The sequence below is a fragment of the Chanodichthys erythropterus genome, chromosome 3, assembly GCF_024489055.1.
Source record: "Chanodichthys erythropterus isolate Z2021 chromosome 3, ASM2448905v1, whole genome shotgun sequence".
NCBI classification, from domain to species: Eukaryota; Metazoa; Chordata; class Actinopteri; order Cypriniformes; family Xenocyprididae; genus Chanodichthys; species Chanodichthys erythropterus.
In genome coordinates, this window is record NC_090223.1 from 30,868,948 (window position 1) to 30,884,857 (window position 15,910).

Consider the following 15,910-nt stretch of genomic DNA (forward strand, 5'->3'; position numbering starts at 1 on the left):
ATGGATTCACACTTCTGAGAAAACAGGGGTTACCTCTAATCTAAATAACGAATTCTCTCCAGCAATTCCCTTTCACTCTTTTCCTCCCTCACATCCTCAAGGGGTGCGTGACGAATGAAATGAGATCATCTTTGTGGTCTCCCCACTGACATCATCAAATGAGTCGTTTGTTGAAAATAAAAAAACAAAACAAACATGCACGCCTTGCCACTTCACTCGTGATCCTGCTGAGTGTCCGTGTTGTTTCTGATAGTTCTGGCACGACAGAAGATGAAGGTAACATCCAGCTTTAGAGTCTTCAGACAGAGTATAAAACAAGTGAAAAAGCATTCAGGAGCATTCAGATGTAGAAAATGAATGACACATGGAAGAAGAAAATGGTCATCATGTACTGGTGGTTGGGCGTGAAGTTTAGTCATGAATGTTACTTCATCCTGAGTGTCGTGATGGCCGTCAGGTCTTAAGTATTACTGAAAGAAAAAGAAGACGTGTTCAAAGAGTGAAGCAAAGTGAAAACACCTTCAAAGATGATTATACAAATACAGACAACTCGATAGAAAAGAATTCAAATATAAAAAAGCTGCTCAAACTCCTAAACTTCGAGTCTACAACAGATGAAAGAGGAGACACAACAAACTTCAAACAAATATTATGAATTTATTGCATTGAATTATTCATTATATTTTTAAATAATTTTAGACTGTTACAACAAAGCCAGCTTGTGACGTTTCTGTTCTTTAGCATTGTATTTTTTTATTTATTTTTTTATCAAAGCATAATCATAAGTATATTTAGTTGTACTGTAGACCAGGATACAAAGATACTGTATATAGACTACTGTTCAAAAGGTTTAGGGTCAGTTTTATATACAATATATATATATATATATATATATATATATATATATATATATATATATATATATATATATATATATATATATATATATATATATATATATATTATTCAGGAAGGAAGCATTAAACTGATCAAAACTGACATTTATAATGTTACAAAACATTTCTATTTCAAATGCTATAAATGCTATTTTTTTTAACTTTCTATTCATCAAAGAATCCTGAAAACATGTATCATGCTTTCCTGGTTTTAACATTGATAATAATAAATGTTTCTTGAGCATCAAATCATCATGTTAGAATGATTTATGAAGGATCATGTGACACTGAAGACTGGAGTAATGATGCTGAAAATACAGCTTTGACATCACAGCAATAAATTACATTTTAAAATATATTTAAATATTTTAAATTGTGATAATATTTCACAATATTACTGTTTTTTTAAATAAAATAAATGCAGCCTTAATGAGCATAAGACTTCTTTCAAAACATTAAAAAATCTTACCAACCCAAAACATTTGAACATTAGTATATGTCATATTTCAGCTCCTGAAATGACAAGAAATAACATCTTAATCTAAACTGTTAACCTTCAAAATATAATATCCGTGAAAATCACTACTTTTACAAGCTAAAGAAACTTTATTTTTAATCCGGACTGTGAAATGGTCTCAAATTTACCTGTAATCAGATCTACGGTAACTCAAATCCTGACCCTGAGCTAAAGCTTCAATCTGACATTGACAGAAATCACAAAGTCAGCTCTAGGCTTGCATTCAATTTCACATGCTCTGGCCTCATGGGAAGGATACTCACCACCCCAGTTGATGACGATAGTAACAATAATGATGACAATCCCACCCACCAATGACACGATGGACAGGACCTTTGCATTCCGGCCAAGACGGCGTGCGCCATCCACGTTGCCCTGCTGCAGACTGTTACGAGACTGAGAGTGGAAAGGGAAGTTGAATGAATAGGAGGAGAATTCCATAGACTTTCGTTCTCATAAGAAAGAATTATGCAAAATACAGGTTCTTGGCCAGTAAGAGATGTTTTCAGTTCACTCTCCAATGGCAAAAGTTACTTTCAGACACTGAAGTTAAATCACAATCCCTCCTTACTCGACAGAAACTATATTCAGACATCCCTCCCCACAAACACACACAAGCACACACACCATCACTGAGAAGGTCAAGCCAACGATGTTGATGGGCCAGACAGGGCAGAGGCAGGCCAGAATAGCCCATATGAGATAATCATTGGGTTTGGATCCGTCTCCTCCAGCGTCAGTGGCTGCGCTGGGCTGTCGAGTGAGCGATGGTCGAGGCGACCCCGCAATACTCAGTGACCCGGAGCGGCTGCTCAGCCTGGCACGCCCGTTCGCATGTGTGTGGTTGGGTTTGACATGCTGCTGACGAGGAGGAGAAGAAGCGGTCGGACAGCTGTCGATAGGAGCCGGGCAAACACCATTACCTGTTGTGATGGCAAGAGAAAAAAAAAAGTGAGACAATGGGCGGATACATACGCCTGCGTTCAAGTGATTCTACTGTTTGTTTCTAAATGCACCAACATCTCAGTTTGTATTGGCAGAGGGTAGCTGCATCTGACTCATCTACTTGTTGAGAAAAACAGACAAGAAAAGACAGTGGGGGAGGGTACAAAACCTGAGAAGAAAAGGGAGTGAAAGTAGAGTGAGGCTCTAAATCATTTTATGTCAGTCTGACTTCTGGTCTAAGATTAACACTCAAGGAAATTGAGAGAGATCATTTTTCTCACAAGGACAGAAGGGACAGCTTGTGCATCACAGTGGGACTAAGGTGATCATTAAAGACCAGGGGGTGGTATTAGGGGAGGAAATTCTCATTTTATGAAGTCTTTTACTGGATTAAAATGTGTAAATGCTATCATGAGTGCAAGGTTATGTCATCAATAAACAAAAATGCACATTTTAAATGTGTGTGAATTTACTAAATGTTAGTATTGTAAACTTGTAAGTGTACACTAGCATATCGATGGCCTCAAAGCTAGCAGGCATGGACTAAAAGCCATAAAAGTCAGCCATGGGGTCTTTAAAAAACATTGGATATGAGCAGGTTCAGATTTCTTACCTTAAAGCATAATCAAATAATTTTAAATTTAAATGAATTTGCATTTAAAAACAATCTATTTAATAAACAAACACAAAGCAAAATGCAAGACTATAAAATAATTTTTAATTAAACAGTTTTTTTACTCATTTCCATCTTCTCGTCAATGACTGTCAGGTGATCTTTGGGTGGGGCATCCTGAGAGGGGGCGGGGTCTACAGCAGGAGTAGGTGTTGTGGTGGGGGGTGGATCTTGCTGCTCGTTTTGTATTGGCTGAGAGGAGTTGGCGGTGAGGTCCGACTCTGTGCCTGGCTGCTGACTGGTCTCTTGCTCAGATTGTTGCTGTTGCTGTTCTTCCTCCACTGCACCAGGGGCAGCGGTGGGAATGCTGGCGTCAGCATTCAAATCCATTCCCAAGGTGTTTATGACAACTTTGTGTGCGGCAAAATCAAGCTTTTATGTCCGTATACACTTTGGGATTCTGAATTGTTGAGAACTGTTGGGTAAAAATAAATAAAACATATAAGGCATCATATAAATTATATAATTTATATAATCTGTCCCAGCCTCAAACACGGTTGAAGTCGAGAGGGGCTCGCGCATTCGCAGTTGTCGGACCTAGATTATGAAATGGCCTCCGCTTATCTTTGAGATCCCTGTCCTCCCTGTACATGATTTTATTTAAAGTTTTATATTCTTGCCCAGGCATTTAACTAATCTTAATTATGTTTTAGTATCTCACTATGTATGTATGGTTTATCTTTCTCTATCTCTTGTATCCTAGATTTTTACTTTGTAAAGCACAGTGGTCAACTCTTTTTGTGTTTATTTGTGCTATATAAATAAAATGAATGAATGAATCATGCCTATTCACATGCCACTTATATTATGAAGCCACTAATATACACTACCATTGAAAAGACTGGGGGTCATTAAAGGGTTAGTTCACCCAAAAATGAAAATTCTGTCATTAATTACTCACCCTCATGTCGTTCCACACCCATAAGACCTTCGTTCATCTTCAGAACACAAATTAAGATATTTTTGATAAAATGCAATGGCTATGCGTGAGGCCTGCATAGGGAGCAATGACATTTCCTCTCTCAAGATCCATAAAAGTACTAAAAACATATTTAAATCAGTTCATGTGAGTACAGTGGTTCTATCTTAATATTATAAAGTGATGAGAATACTTTTGGTGCGCCAAAAAAACAAAATAACGACTTATATAGTGATGGACGATTTCAAAACACTGCTTCAGGAAGATTCGGAGCATAATGAATCAGTGTGTCGAACCCGCAGTTCGGAGCACCAAAGTCACATGATTTCAGCAGTTTGGCGGTTTGACACGTGATCCGATTCATGATTCGATACGCTGATTCATCATGCTCCAAATCTTCCTGAAGCAGTGTTTTGAAATCGGCCATCACTAAATAATTTATTTTGTTTTTTTTGGCGCTCCAAAAAATATTCTCGTCGCTTTATAATATTAATATTGAACCACTGTACTCACATGAACTGATTTAAATATGTTTTTAGTACCTTTATGGATCTTGAGAGAGGAAATGTCATTGCTGGCTATGCAGGCCTCACGGAGCCATCGAATTTCAATTGTGTTCCGATGATCAACGAAGGTCTTACGGGTGTGAAACGGCATAAGGGTGAGAAATAAATGACAGAATTTTCAATTTTGGGTGAACTACCCCTTTAAGACATTTTCCACAAAAATATTAAGCCGCACAAATGTTTTCAACATTTTTCATCATATTAGAATGATTTCTGAAGGATCATGTGACACTGAACATGTTACATTCTGGAAACTGTACTAAATGGATGCACTTTACACATGTTAATTACTGGAAATACTCTTTTTACTAGTGCTTACTAGAGTACACAACTTGTACACCTCTCTACCTGCTTAAAGGGGAAGTGTGTAATTTCTACACTGTCTGTATTCAAACCACTTTCCCAAGCACTACCCCAAACTCATAATTTGAACCAATGTGATTACTTTGTTATCTGAAACATGCAATGTTTTGATTGTGCTACTTGAGCCACAGTGGCTACATTTGTTGGTGAAATCAAATGGCTGATTTGTTGCATATTAAGCAGGAACAGGACCGTTTAACACAACATTTAATATCTCACCAACATAAAACCTATATTAAGTTGCTAAAAGCATTTGAAGATAATAGGCTATGTAATCAAATTCACTATATCTATTCTTTGCCCCATAATTTTACCAGGGTATGGCTTCTTTTATTCAAGTCAGCTGTAACCAAAGGGGCTGGTTTTTCGATGTCTCAGTCTGCACCTGTTTACCTGTCTACAATTAATCTCCCTCAGCAGAATCTGAAACATAAAGCCACCACAAACAGCTTTATTCGCGTGCTATCCTCATCCACCTCATCATATACAGATCTAAAAGATGACAGATTTTTGTGACAGATGTATGTTCTTCAAAAACTAGCACTCTGACACACCCAAGATCCCAGAAAAACACCAAATCTAAAATAAAACCAACAAAAAACTTCATCATATTCAGATAGAAATAAAGCCGAATATTAATTACATTAAGAACATTCTGTACTTTAAAGTCCACACGAGCATCCAACGCATCAATTTCTGTGAGAAAACAAAGAGCATCAAATGACACACCCATATCTGTAAACATTTTATGATTAATGACAGGCAAATACAGACTAAATGAACACTGCAACTGACTTGTACACCGTGCGGCGTTTAACATAACGCTAAAATCAATTGAATAATCAATCAATCCCACATTAATGAGCTTTCCCTTTCCCTGTCATCTGTCTCACTCTTTGAAATTGAAAGAGGTACCTGTGTAGAGATGAAAACACACGGGACACGCAGCCATGCGTCTTCTGCACGAATGCCAAATGTCTATATCATAATTCAGTGACAATAATGGTCACAGAGCACATATAGCGACCCGTGCAGGCACACACATACAAAGAGAACACAGCGGTAAGAAAAGTGACACACCCACAGGACCCGACAACGACTGATGCACTGATGCTCGGATCAAAATGCCAGTAATAGCCTACACTACAGCAGCATGCAGATCGAAAGTAAACTCACCTTAATCTAGTGCAAAATGACTGCAAAAATCATTATCCAATCCTTTTCATTTTTAATTTAAATAAACAGTAGGCATATGAAAGTTCAGGTAGTGCTACAGAATTAAGATTTTAAAATGTGATGCTTTACGCTATACACAGCTACTGCGTTTCAGTCTGAACACGATCCACTGCGTTTGACTCTGTTCTGTCTCACTGCACGAACCTGTGTGCGCGTGCTCGACTCTGTGTGTGCGCGTTTTTACTTGTAGAGAAAGCTCTGGATAGTGGTGTGGATTTTGATTCATCCCTGTGACTCGAGTCTCTTGAGTCGATTGAATAAAATGATTCATTCGCTTGATTCTTAAAGGATTAGTTCACTTTCAAATGAAAATTTCCTGATCATTTACTCACCCCCATGTCATCCAAGATGTTCATGTCTTTCTTTCTTCAGTCGAAAAGAAATTAAGAAATGTTTATGATGAAAAATTTCTCCATATAGAGGTTGGCAAACTATGTCACTGCGCGTTGCATTCTGGGTAGTCGCCGCCATGTTTTAGGTCATGCTCAGGAGCGTACAATGACAATAAATAAATGGACTAATATTTTATTCTCTTGTGTTCATTCGATCGCTCAGTCGTGTGGCCAGGACACGATATACACGCATAGAAATCATACTGACGCCTTCTATCGGACCACACACAGGACAAAAGTGATTTCTCTATTGCAGTTTTTAATAACTAAGTGGCACCGATATATCTGCCAGATAAAATAATAAACACAATATAGATTGATCTCAGCAAGCATATCATCATATCGCCCTGATTTCCTCATGTTAAAGCATTAAGGGATAACATAACAGCATGACTATCTGTAATGCAGCTCTGAAATTAATTATATTGTGGAGTCGCTACACCAAGTAAGTTTTACTGGACCTAAATGGAATAAATACATGATTTTTTAATGAGACAAGCTGAACAATGAATCAGAGATGTGCTGCTTTATGAACACGGAGAGTGATCGCAATGAGCTATTTCACAAATAACATTTCCAAACGTGTTTTCGTATATTATTAATGGCGTGAGCACGTATATATTCAAACAGATCAGAAGTTATGAATATGTAATAAATACAAATGACAAAGCCACATTTTGGTCGTTTATTTTCATTGAGTTTCACTTTCACCATTGTATCGTTTCTAAGCTGGAAGGCAGAAGATGAGGGATATTATAGCATGCTTAACGTGGCTTAATTTACTAAGACAAACAAAACTTAGCATGCTTTATTAGTTTGGTGTTTACTACAGAAAAGCAAATGAGCCCAGAATATGAACGCAACGCATTTAACACAAGCATTTTCCTCTCATAAAGAAAACACTTAATGGACAGTGACTTAACGTGTAATAAGACGGGTTCTGTTCATATTCTGGGCTCATCTGCTTTGCTGTACATAGTTTCTATGGGAGGTGAACGTTTAACGTGAAATTAAACGCGCTGCGTTCAAATTCTGGGCTATTAGTATGATGTTTACTTACATTACACCACATTAAGCTTTTTATAATGTCCCGAAAATGGGACAAAATGGCGCTCCATTTCACATCCGTTTTCCACGCTGGTCAGTATGCAGATAGTTAATAACACAGCCAGCATTCACCATCCTAATATGTTTTTAACTGTATAATACAAATTTTAACATCTTCCTCCACTATTTCCCAGTCTCTACTGTACTGTCCATGACCTAAATTCCAAGAATGCAATGCGTTGCTGGCGTCATGTTCCCAGACTCTATAGTGGACTTCAAAGGACCCCAAATGATTGAAGGACAAAATTACAGTCTCAGTGCAGCTTCAATGCGTTCTACATGATCCCAGATGAGGACTAAGGGTCTTATCTAGAGAAATGATCGCTCATTTGTTAAAAAAAAATAAAAATAAAAAAATTATAAATTTTAACCATAAATGCTCATCTTGAACTAGAGGTGTGTCCCAATTCACGTACTTATGCACTATTCTATGACGTTTTTAAGTATGAATATTGCAAGTAGTGCGTTCACACAGAAAACTCCAAAAATAAAAAGTGCATTTTAAAAACCCGGATGATACACTAAATTAATGGAAAAAACAAAGTGTGTAATGTTGGACACTTCATGCACTCAACTGTCGCAGCTTTAGTGGAGGGGAATGGAGGATCGGACTCCGTTGTTCAATGACAAAATAACCTTATATAATTCACGCACTACATGGATGAGTGCATAGTGCACAAGTATATAGTGTATAAGTGTGTAGTGTATAGTGCATCATTTGGGATGCAACTTAGCTCTCTTCTTCTTCTCCATTTGAATTCCAGCAGTGTAGATGCTGCTAAGTGTATTACTGCCCTCCACAGGTCAAATTTTGAACTAAATTGTCATATACAATATTCTAGTGCAAGTATATAACAATTAGTTCAAACTTTGACCTGTGGAGGGCAGTAATACACTTAGCAGTGTCTACACTGCTGGAATTATAATAGAGGAGAAGAAGAGAGCTAATTCAAGATGAGAATTTATGGTAAAAACATGTATCATTTATTTTTTTTAAGAAAATGAGTGATGGTTTCTCTAGATAAGACCCTTATTCCTCTTCTGGGATCACAAAGAATGCTTTGAAGCTGCACTGAAACTTTAATTTTGACCTTCGACCATTTGGAGGCCATTGAAGTCCACTATATGGAGAAAAATCCTGGAATGTTTTCATCGAAAACGTACTCGGTTACTAACGTAACCTCGGTTCCCTGAGATACGGAACGAGTACTGCGTATGGGAAAGGTCTCCCTTTTTCCCCGCTGCTGAAGCCTTTTTCAATAACGCAGTGTAACTGCACCGTCATTGGTTCACTCATAGACAAGTTGTTGAACCAATGGCGGCGCGGCATAGCTGCGCGGCCTATGGCGACAAAGCGCGCGAATATTCCCGCCGAAATGGGCGGGGTATAGGGCTATATAAGCAGGCGTTTCGCCATAGGATTTCAGTGTCAATCGACTGAAGCGACGACCCTGAGCCGCAGCCTCGTGGCACGGCAAGTGACGCAGTACTGCTCCGTATCTCAGGGAACCGAGGTTACGTTAGTAGCACGTTCCCTTCGATACTTCACTCGTACTGCGTATGGGGAACGAATTCAACCACGCCGTGCCACGGCTGGGAACGATATAGCTTGCATTTGGCCACCCAGAGGGGGGCAAAAAGGACAAGCGGAGGCAAAGCCTAACCGAACCCATGGTTACACTGAAGGAAGATACTTCCTATGGTGGCGTGAAGCGGGACCTGTTGGAAGCCGCTAATCACACCGACAGGACCCGAGCTTGTAAGGTCGGGACATCGAGGTGATAGAACCTGACAAAGGTGGACGGCGAAGACCAGCCGGCCGCCTCACAGATGTCTTGGATGGAAACTCCGTTGGACCAAGCCCACGAGGAAGCCATTCCTCTAGTGGAGTGGGCCCTGACTCCTATGGGGCAATTAGTGCCCAGTGAGGAGTAGCACAGGTTAATAGCATCCACTATCCAACGGGGAAATGCGTTGTTTCGAGACCGGAGACCCTTTGGTGCGGCCGCCAAAACAAACAAAGAGCTGATCCGACAGTCTGAAAGACAGTGATCGGTCTATGTAGGTCCTCAATGCCCTGACTGGGCAGAGTAGCTGCAGCTCTGGTTCGTCCGCCGAGGGAGGAAGAGCAGAGAGCGAGATGACCTGAGCTCTAAACGGAGTTGAGAGCACTTTAGGGACGTAGCCATGCCTAGGTTTCAGAACGACCTTAGAGTCACCAGGCCCGAATTCGAGGCATGCAGGGTTCACAGAGAGGGCCTGCAAATCGCCAACACGCTTTACCGATGCTAGTGCTAGTAGCAGAGCGGTTTTTAGTGTTAGGGGCCTGAGGTCGGCTGAACCCATTGGTTCAAATGGGGCTCCTTTCAAGGCCCTGAGGACCAACGAGAGGTCCCAGGAGGGAATAGTGAGAGGGCGAGGAGGATTCAAACGCCTAGCACCTCTCAAAAAACGGATCACGAGCCCGTTTCGTCCCACCGATTGGCCAGCAATAGGAGCGTGGAACGCTGCAATGGCTGCTACGTAAACCTTAAGCGTGGAAGGGGAGCGCCCCATTTCCAAGCGTTCTTGGAGGAAAGACAGTATGGAAGATACGTCACTCTCCACAGGGTCTATGTTGCGTGTTGAACACCAATCAACAAAGACTGACCACTTCTGGTCGTAGAGGCGCCTCGTAGATGGGGCTCTAGCCTGAGAAATGGTATTTAGGACGTCCTCGGGGAGGCTGAGTCGGCTCCCATCGAGGGACCAGAGGTGCAGAGCCCAGAGCTGCGGCTGTGGGTGCCAGATTGTTCTGTTTGCCTGAGAGAGGAGGTCCCGTCTCAGGGGAATCGGCCACGGGGCTCTTAGAGAGAGCCTGAATAGCTCTGAGGACCAAACCTGGTTCCTCCAGAGCGGGGCCACCAGAAGGACTCTGTGCTGGTCTTCTCTGATACGCCTGATGACCTGGGGGATCAGTGCGATCGGAGGGAAAGCATAAAGGAGCGTGCTGGGCCATGTGTGGGCCAGAGCATCTACTTCCTTCGAGAAAATGTTGGGCAATGAGAGTTGTCTTCTGAGGCGAAGAGGTCTACCTCTGCCTTCCCGAAGAACTCCCAGATCGTGAGGACCACTTGGGGGTGGAGCATCCACTCGTCGGAGGGGATGTTGCTCCGTGACAACATGTCCGCACCCAGATTGTTCCTGCCAGGAACATGAGTCGCTCTGAGCGACTGAAGCCTCGGAAGAGCCCATTCCAGCAGTCGTTTCGCCAGAGCGCATAAGCGGCTGGACGAAAGACCGCCTTGGTGGTTCAGGTATGACACCACCGTCATACTGTCTGACCGAACTAGAACATGACGTCCCGTCAAGTAAGCCTGAAAGAACTGAAGGGCTTTCATCACTGCTAGCATCTCTAGACAGTTGATGTGTAGATGGCTTTCCTCGTGGCTCCACGAGCCGAAGGCCGGTCTGCCCTCGCACACAGCGCCCCAGCCCAAGTTGGAGGCGTCTGTTGAGAGCACCGTCCTCCGTGAGACCGCCTGTAAGGGGACTCCGCGTTGGAACCATACTGGATCCATCCAAGGTTTCAGGGCTAGAAGACAGGCCCGATTGACCTTGAGACATAGGCGGCCGTGCCGCCATGCGCTGGGAGGAACCCGGAACTTCAACCAGTACTGAAGAGGCCGCATCCGAAGAAGGCCTAGCTGCAGCACCGGGGAGGCGGAAGCCATCAGCCCTAGCAGCCTCTGGAAAAACTTCAGAGGGAGATAGGCTTTGTTCGTGACAGATGCCGTGAGCTGCTGAATTGCCAGGGCGCGCTCTGGCGAGACTACTGCCGTCCATACGGACCGAGTCGAAAACTGCTCCCAGAAACGAAATTCGTTGAGTGGGGCATAAGCGAGCTCTTGGCTAAGTTGACCCTGAGACCCAGGCATTGTAGATGGCTGAGGAGCACGGATCTGTGGCGTTCCAGCTCGTCTCGCGAACGGGCTAAGATGAGCCAGTCGTCGAGGTAATTCAGAACCCGGATTCCCATCTGTCTCAGAGGGGAAAGCGCCGCGTCCATGCACTTGGTGAAAGTGCGGGGAGCCAGAGACAGCCCGAAGGGCAGGACCGTATATTGGTATGCCACCCCTTCGTATGCGAATCTCAAGAATCGTCTGTGACGGGGGCTATCTGGATGTGAAAATACGCATCCTTCAGGTCCAGCGAGCAGAACCAGTCCTCGGGGCAAATGTGCGCGAGGATCTGCTTCAGCGTCAGCATTTTGAACTTCCGTCTCATGAGGGAGTGATTCAAAAGCCTGAGGTCTAGGATGGGTCTGAGACCGCCATCCTTTTTGGGGACCAGAAAGTAGCGGCTGTAAAAGCCTGTCTCGCTCTCTGACGGAGGAACCATTTCCACAGCTCCTTTTCCAGCAACGACATGACTTCGGCCCGGAGGACATGAGCGTCGTCCGGATTGACCGATGTTTGAAGCACCCCGGCGAAGCGGGGGGCCGTCGTGCAAACTGGAGCGAGTAGCCCTGGTTTACGATCCCCATGACCCATTCTGACACATCGGGGATGGCCTGCCAGGCCTCGGCCCGAGTGGCTAGGGGTTGAATAATGTTGGGTGACAGACCGCCGTTGAGAGGGTCGTACACCGCGAGGGGTGGAAGAGGAAATTTGCTCTTTTTTTGTGATGAGGTAAAAATTTGTCCGCCGTGAAAACGGCGTTTGGAGTGGGCGCAACAGGTGTGGGCCCAGCTGTCACTTGGAGTATGTTTCCCACGCCCGGAAATAAACGAGGCGGAGGGGAAATTACCCGTGGGAGCTTTTGGGGTGGTCCGGTCGTAACGGGACGGTCCCCCATCCTCTTCCTGTCCGACGAATCAGGACGACTTCGGAGGCACCGGGTCCAGCACAATCCTGGGCCGGGGTCCCTGGCGCCTCGGGAAGGGAGGGCGCTTCGCAGGGCGCGAGCGCTGGCGATGCTCCTGGGGCGGCGCTGCCTGTGTTGCAGGTGGGGCTGGTTTGTTCTGCTGAGCCGGCGCAGTCCTGGGGCGGCTAGACGCAGAAGCGGAGCTGGAGCGCTTAGGCAAGAAATGCCTCATAGCCTGAGACGATTTCTGCGCGGCAGTAAAGCGCTCAGTGAAGCCATCCACTGCAGGCCCGAAGAGACCAGAAGGCGAGACCGGGGCGTCTAAGAAGGCCGTCTTGTCTAGGTCTTTGATCTCCGTTAGGTTGAGCCACAGGTGGCGCTCCAACACGACCAGGCTGGCCATGGAACGACCGATGGCCTGGGCCGTAGCCTTCGTAGCTCGCAGGGCAAGATCCGTGGCGCTGCGGAGATCTTTGAAGGCTGGCGCGTCGATTCCAGACTCATCCAGAGAGCGGAGGAGTTTGGCCTGGAATGCTTGAAATATGGCCATGGTGTGGAGCGCAGAGGCAGCTTGGCCCGCCGAGGTGTAAGCCCGTCCAGCCAGAGTAGAGGTGGTCCGACAGGGCTTGGAAGGAAGGGCCCTCTTCGTCTTCCAACCCACAGCCGCGGGAGGACAGAGGTGAGCAGCCACCGCTTCATCTAGGGGTGGCAAGCGCTCGTATCCCTTCTCCTCGGCGCCGTCGACGGCGGTGAGGGCGGAGCGGTGCGTAGTGTGGAGGCGGGCAGAGTAAGGAGCGCGCCACGACTTCGTCAGCTCTTCGTGGACCTCAGGAAAGAAGGGCGCTGAACGCTGGCGAGGTGCTTGGCGGCGGCCTGGCAGAAACCATTCGTCCAGGCGGCTGCGAGACGGCTCCTCTGGAGGGGCCCACTCGAGGTCCAGCTCTTCAACGGCTCTAGACAGGATGCGGAAGAGCTCGGCATCCATGCCCTGGCCATGCTCGATGGGTTCCAAGGGAGGCGGTGGAGCGGGGTCTTCCGGCTCGCCAGCCCATCCTTCCGCTTCGGAAGCCGCAAGAGACATGGAGTCGTCTTGTTCGTCGTCTGTTCCCCCGAATGAGACGAGGTCACTCGCTTCTGCGGAGGGACGCTGCTCAGGGCGAGAGAACAGAACTGGAGAGAGTTCCCTGGGAGGAGAGGGCGAGGCACGCGGGGGCTGGGCCGGCGTGAGCTCGCTCAACTCCTGGCGCTGAGTCGCTCTACCCCGCTGTCTTTTCCTCGCCGGACCGCGGGAGGAAGGAGACGGGAGGGCGCGAGCGGCGAGATCGCCCTCAGTGAAGAAGGCGACCCGCGAGCGCAGGGAAGCGAGACTCATGCACTCGCAGTGCGGGCATGAGTCTCCAGCGAGCGCGCCGTCTGCGTGGGGCTTGCCCAGGCAAGCGACACACTCGCTGTGTCCATCGTCGTCGTGCAGGGGGGCCCTGCAAGTACCACATGAGTGGCGGGGCATCGTGAGACGCCGCTGCCGTGAAAACGGCAATTGGGTGGTTCTTTAGAGCGGCGAGGGCCGCGGAAGCTCTTAAAGCGGTGAAAACCGCTGGAAATCGCTCTTTAGAGCGGCGTTTAAGCCGCGGATGAAGCTCTCAGGCGGCGCGCCGGATGGCGGCAGGGGACGCACAGGAAGCGGCCGGAAGCGGGAAGCGGGAGGCGGCGGCTCGGCGACGGCGCTAGAAGCTGCAGTCCGCGAGGGCGCCGGCGCTTTCTTCCACCGGCGAGTCCAGGCGAGTCCGCTGCGGGAGCCTCTTCAGACGGCGGCGAGAGCAGAAGGCGGCGAGCTTCTTCGGCTTCAGGCGGAGATCAGCGAAGAGAAGTAGATGTCGTCGCTGAAGGAGAAAACACTGAAATCCTATGGCGAAACGCCTGCTTATATAGCCCTATACCCCGCCCATTTCGGCGGGAATATTCGCGCGCTTTGTCGCCATAGGCCGCGCAGCTATGCCGCGCCGCCATTGGTTCAACAACTTGTCTATGAGTGAACCAATGACGGTGCAGTTACACTGCGTTATTGAAAAAGGCTTCAGCAGCGGGGAAAAAGGGAGACCTTTCCCATACGCAGTACGAGTGAAGTATCGAAAGGGAACCTTAATTTCTTTTCAACTGAAGAAAGAAAGACATGAACATCTTGGATGACATGGGGGTGAGTAAATGATCAGGAAATTTTAATTTGAAAGTGAACTAATCCTTTATGTTCCATCGTTACATAAGTACAATTTTCGCAAAGTCATACACATTAGTTGACAAGAAAGGAAAAAGGCAGATCTGCTTTGTTAAATTTGAGACAGCGATTATGATGCATAGTTGCTGCTTTTAGAGACTGTCCGTGGATCTGTATACATTTATTTTTATAAAGGGTTTACAATAAATGTATATAATACAGATTTAAAAAAAAATGTATACAGATTCACGGACAGTGGGTCCACAGATAGTCTTCGCATGGTCGCGAACGAATGTAAAGAACAGGCTGAGTTTAAATGAATGATTCAATGACTCGCTCGCAACGCACATCGCCAAATGCAGGCATAACGATGGCTAAGATCTAAAATAAAAGATGGAAACGCCAGTAGGACTAACAGACACATTTTGAGTTAATTTACCACATTTTAATTAATTAACAGAAGGGTTAGTTAACGTCTGTCATGTAACAAATGAACGACTCTGGAGTAAACGGTGTGCGTTCCTCATATGTATCTTTTAAGATTTTCAGATTTGTAATATGACCAAAGATTGTGTATGTGAACGTGTATGGGAAATTTGGCTATGAAAATATAACATTTTAAGTAATTAGCCTAGTTAATTTTGAACGGGAGAGTCAGTCACATGATTCGAGTCACGAAAATGAATGAAAAAACACTGTTTATATGGCAGCGCCGCCAACATGTGGCCAAACAGTGAAATACAAGCATTCACCCGTATTTAAAGGATAGTTCCCCCAAAAATGAAAATTATTCCATGATTTACTTACCCTCAAGCCATCCTAGGTGTATATGACTTCTTTCAGACAAACACAATCTGAGTTATATTTAAAAATATCTGATATATTTAAAAATATTCTTAGTCCTCCAAGGTTTATAATAGTTGTGAATGGGGGCCCAAATTCTGAAGACAAAAAAAAGCACATATACATAAAAAAAGAAAAGAATCCATACGACTCCAGGGGGGTAATAAAGGCCTTCTGAAAGGAATCAATGCATTTGTGTAAGACAAGTATCCTTATTTAAAACTTTATTAAGTTTCCGGCACAACAGCCATACGCATTTGACGTATGTCCAAAAAGTGTTAACTTTCGCGACATAGTACGTAGTATCTTCTGAAAGAAGATAGTCATATACACCTGGGATGGCTTGAGGGTGAGTAATCATGGGATAATTTTCATTTTTGGGTCAACTATCCTTTT

General features: G+C 45.0%; 1 protein-coding gene across 1 annotated transcript; it reads right to left on the minus strand.

The window, feature by feature from the left end:
- Positions 1–212: 212 nt before the first annotated feature.
- Positions 213–3,361, minus strand: LOC137004351 (proline-rich transmembrane protein 2). Its single transcript, XM_067364605.1, has 4 exons — positions 3,097–3,361; positions 2,041–2,336; positions 1,600–1,809; positions 213–296 (listed from the first exon to the last, which is right to left on the minus strand). The coding sequence occupies exons 1-4, from the start codon at positions 3,359–3,361 to the stop codon at positions 213–215; spliced, it is 855 nt and encodes a 284-aa protein (XP_067220706.1).
- Positions 3,362–15,910: the final 12,549 nt, after the last annotated feature.

Excerpts from the sequence above, each read along its gene's own strand:
- LOC137004351 (XM_067364605.1), bottom strand. The coding sequence starts at position 3,361 with ATGGATTTGAATGCTGACGCCAGCATTCCCACCGCTGCCCCTGGTGCA. Across the intron at positions 2,337-3,096 it reads TGACGAGAAGATGGAAATGA|GTAATGGTGTTTGCCCGGCT; the intron begins GTAAAAAAACTG and ends CCATCACAACAG. Across the intron at positions 1,810-2,040 it reads GCTTGACCTTCTCAGTGATG|TCTCGTAACAGTCTGCAGCA; the intron begins GTGTGTGTGCTT and ends TTCCACTCTCAG.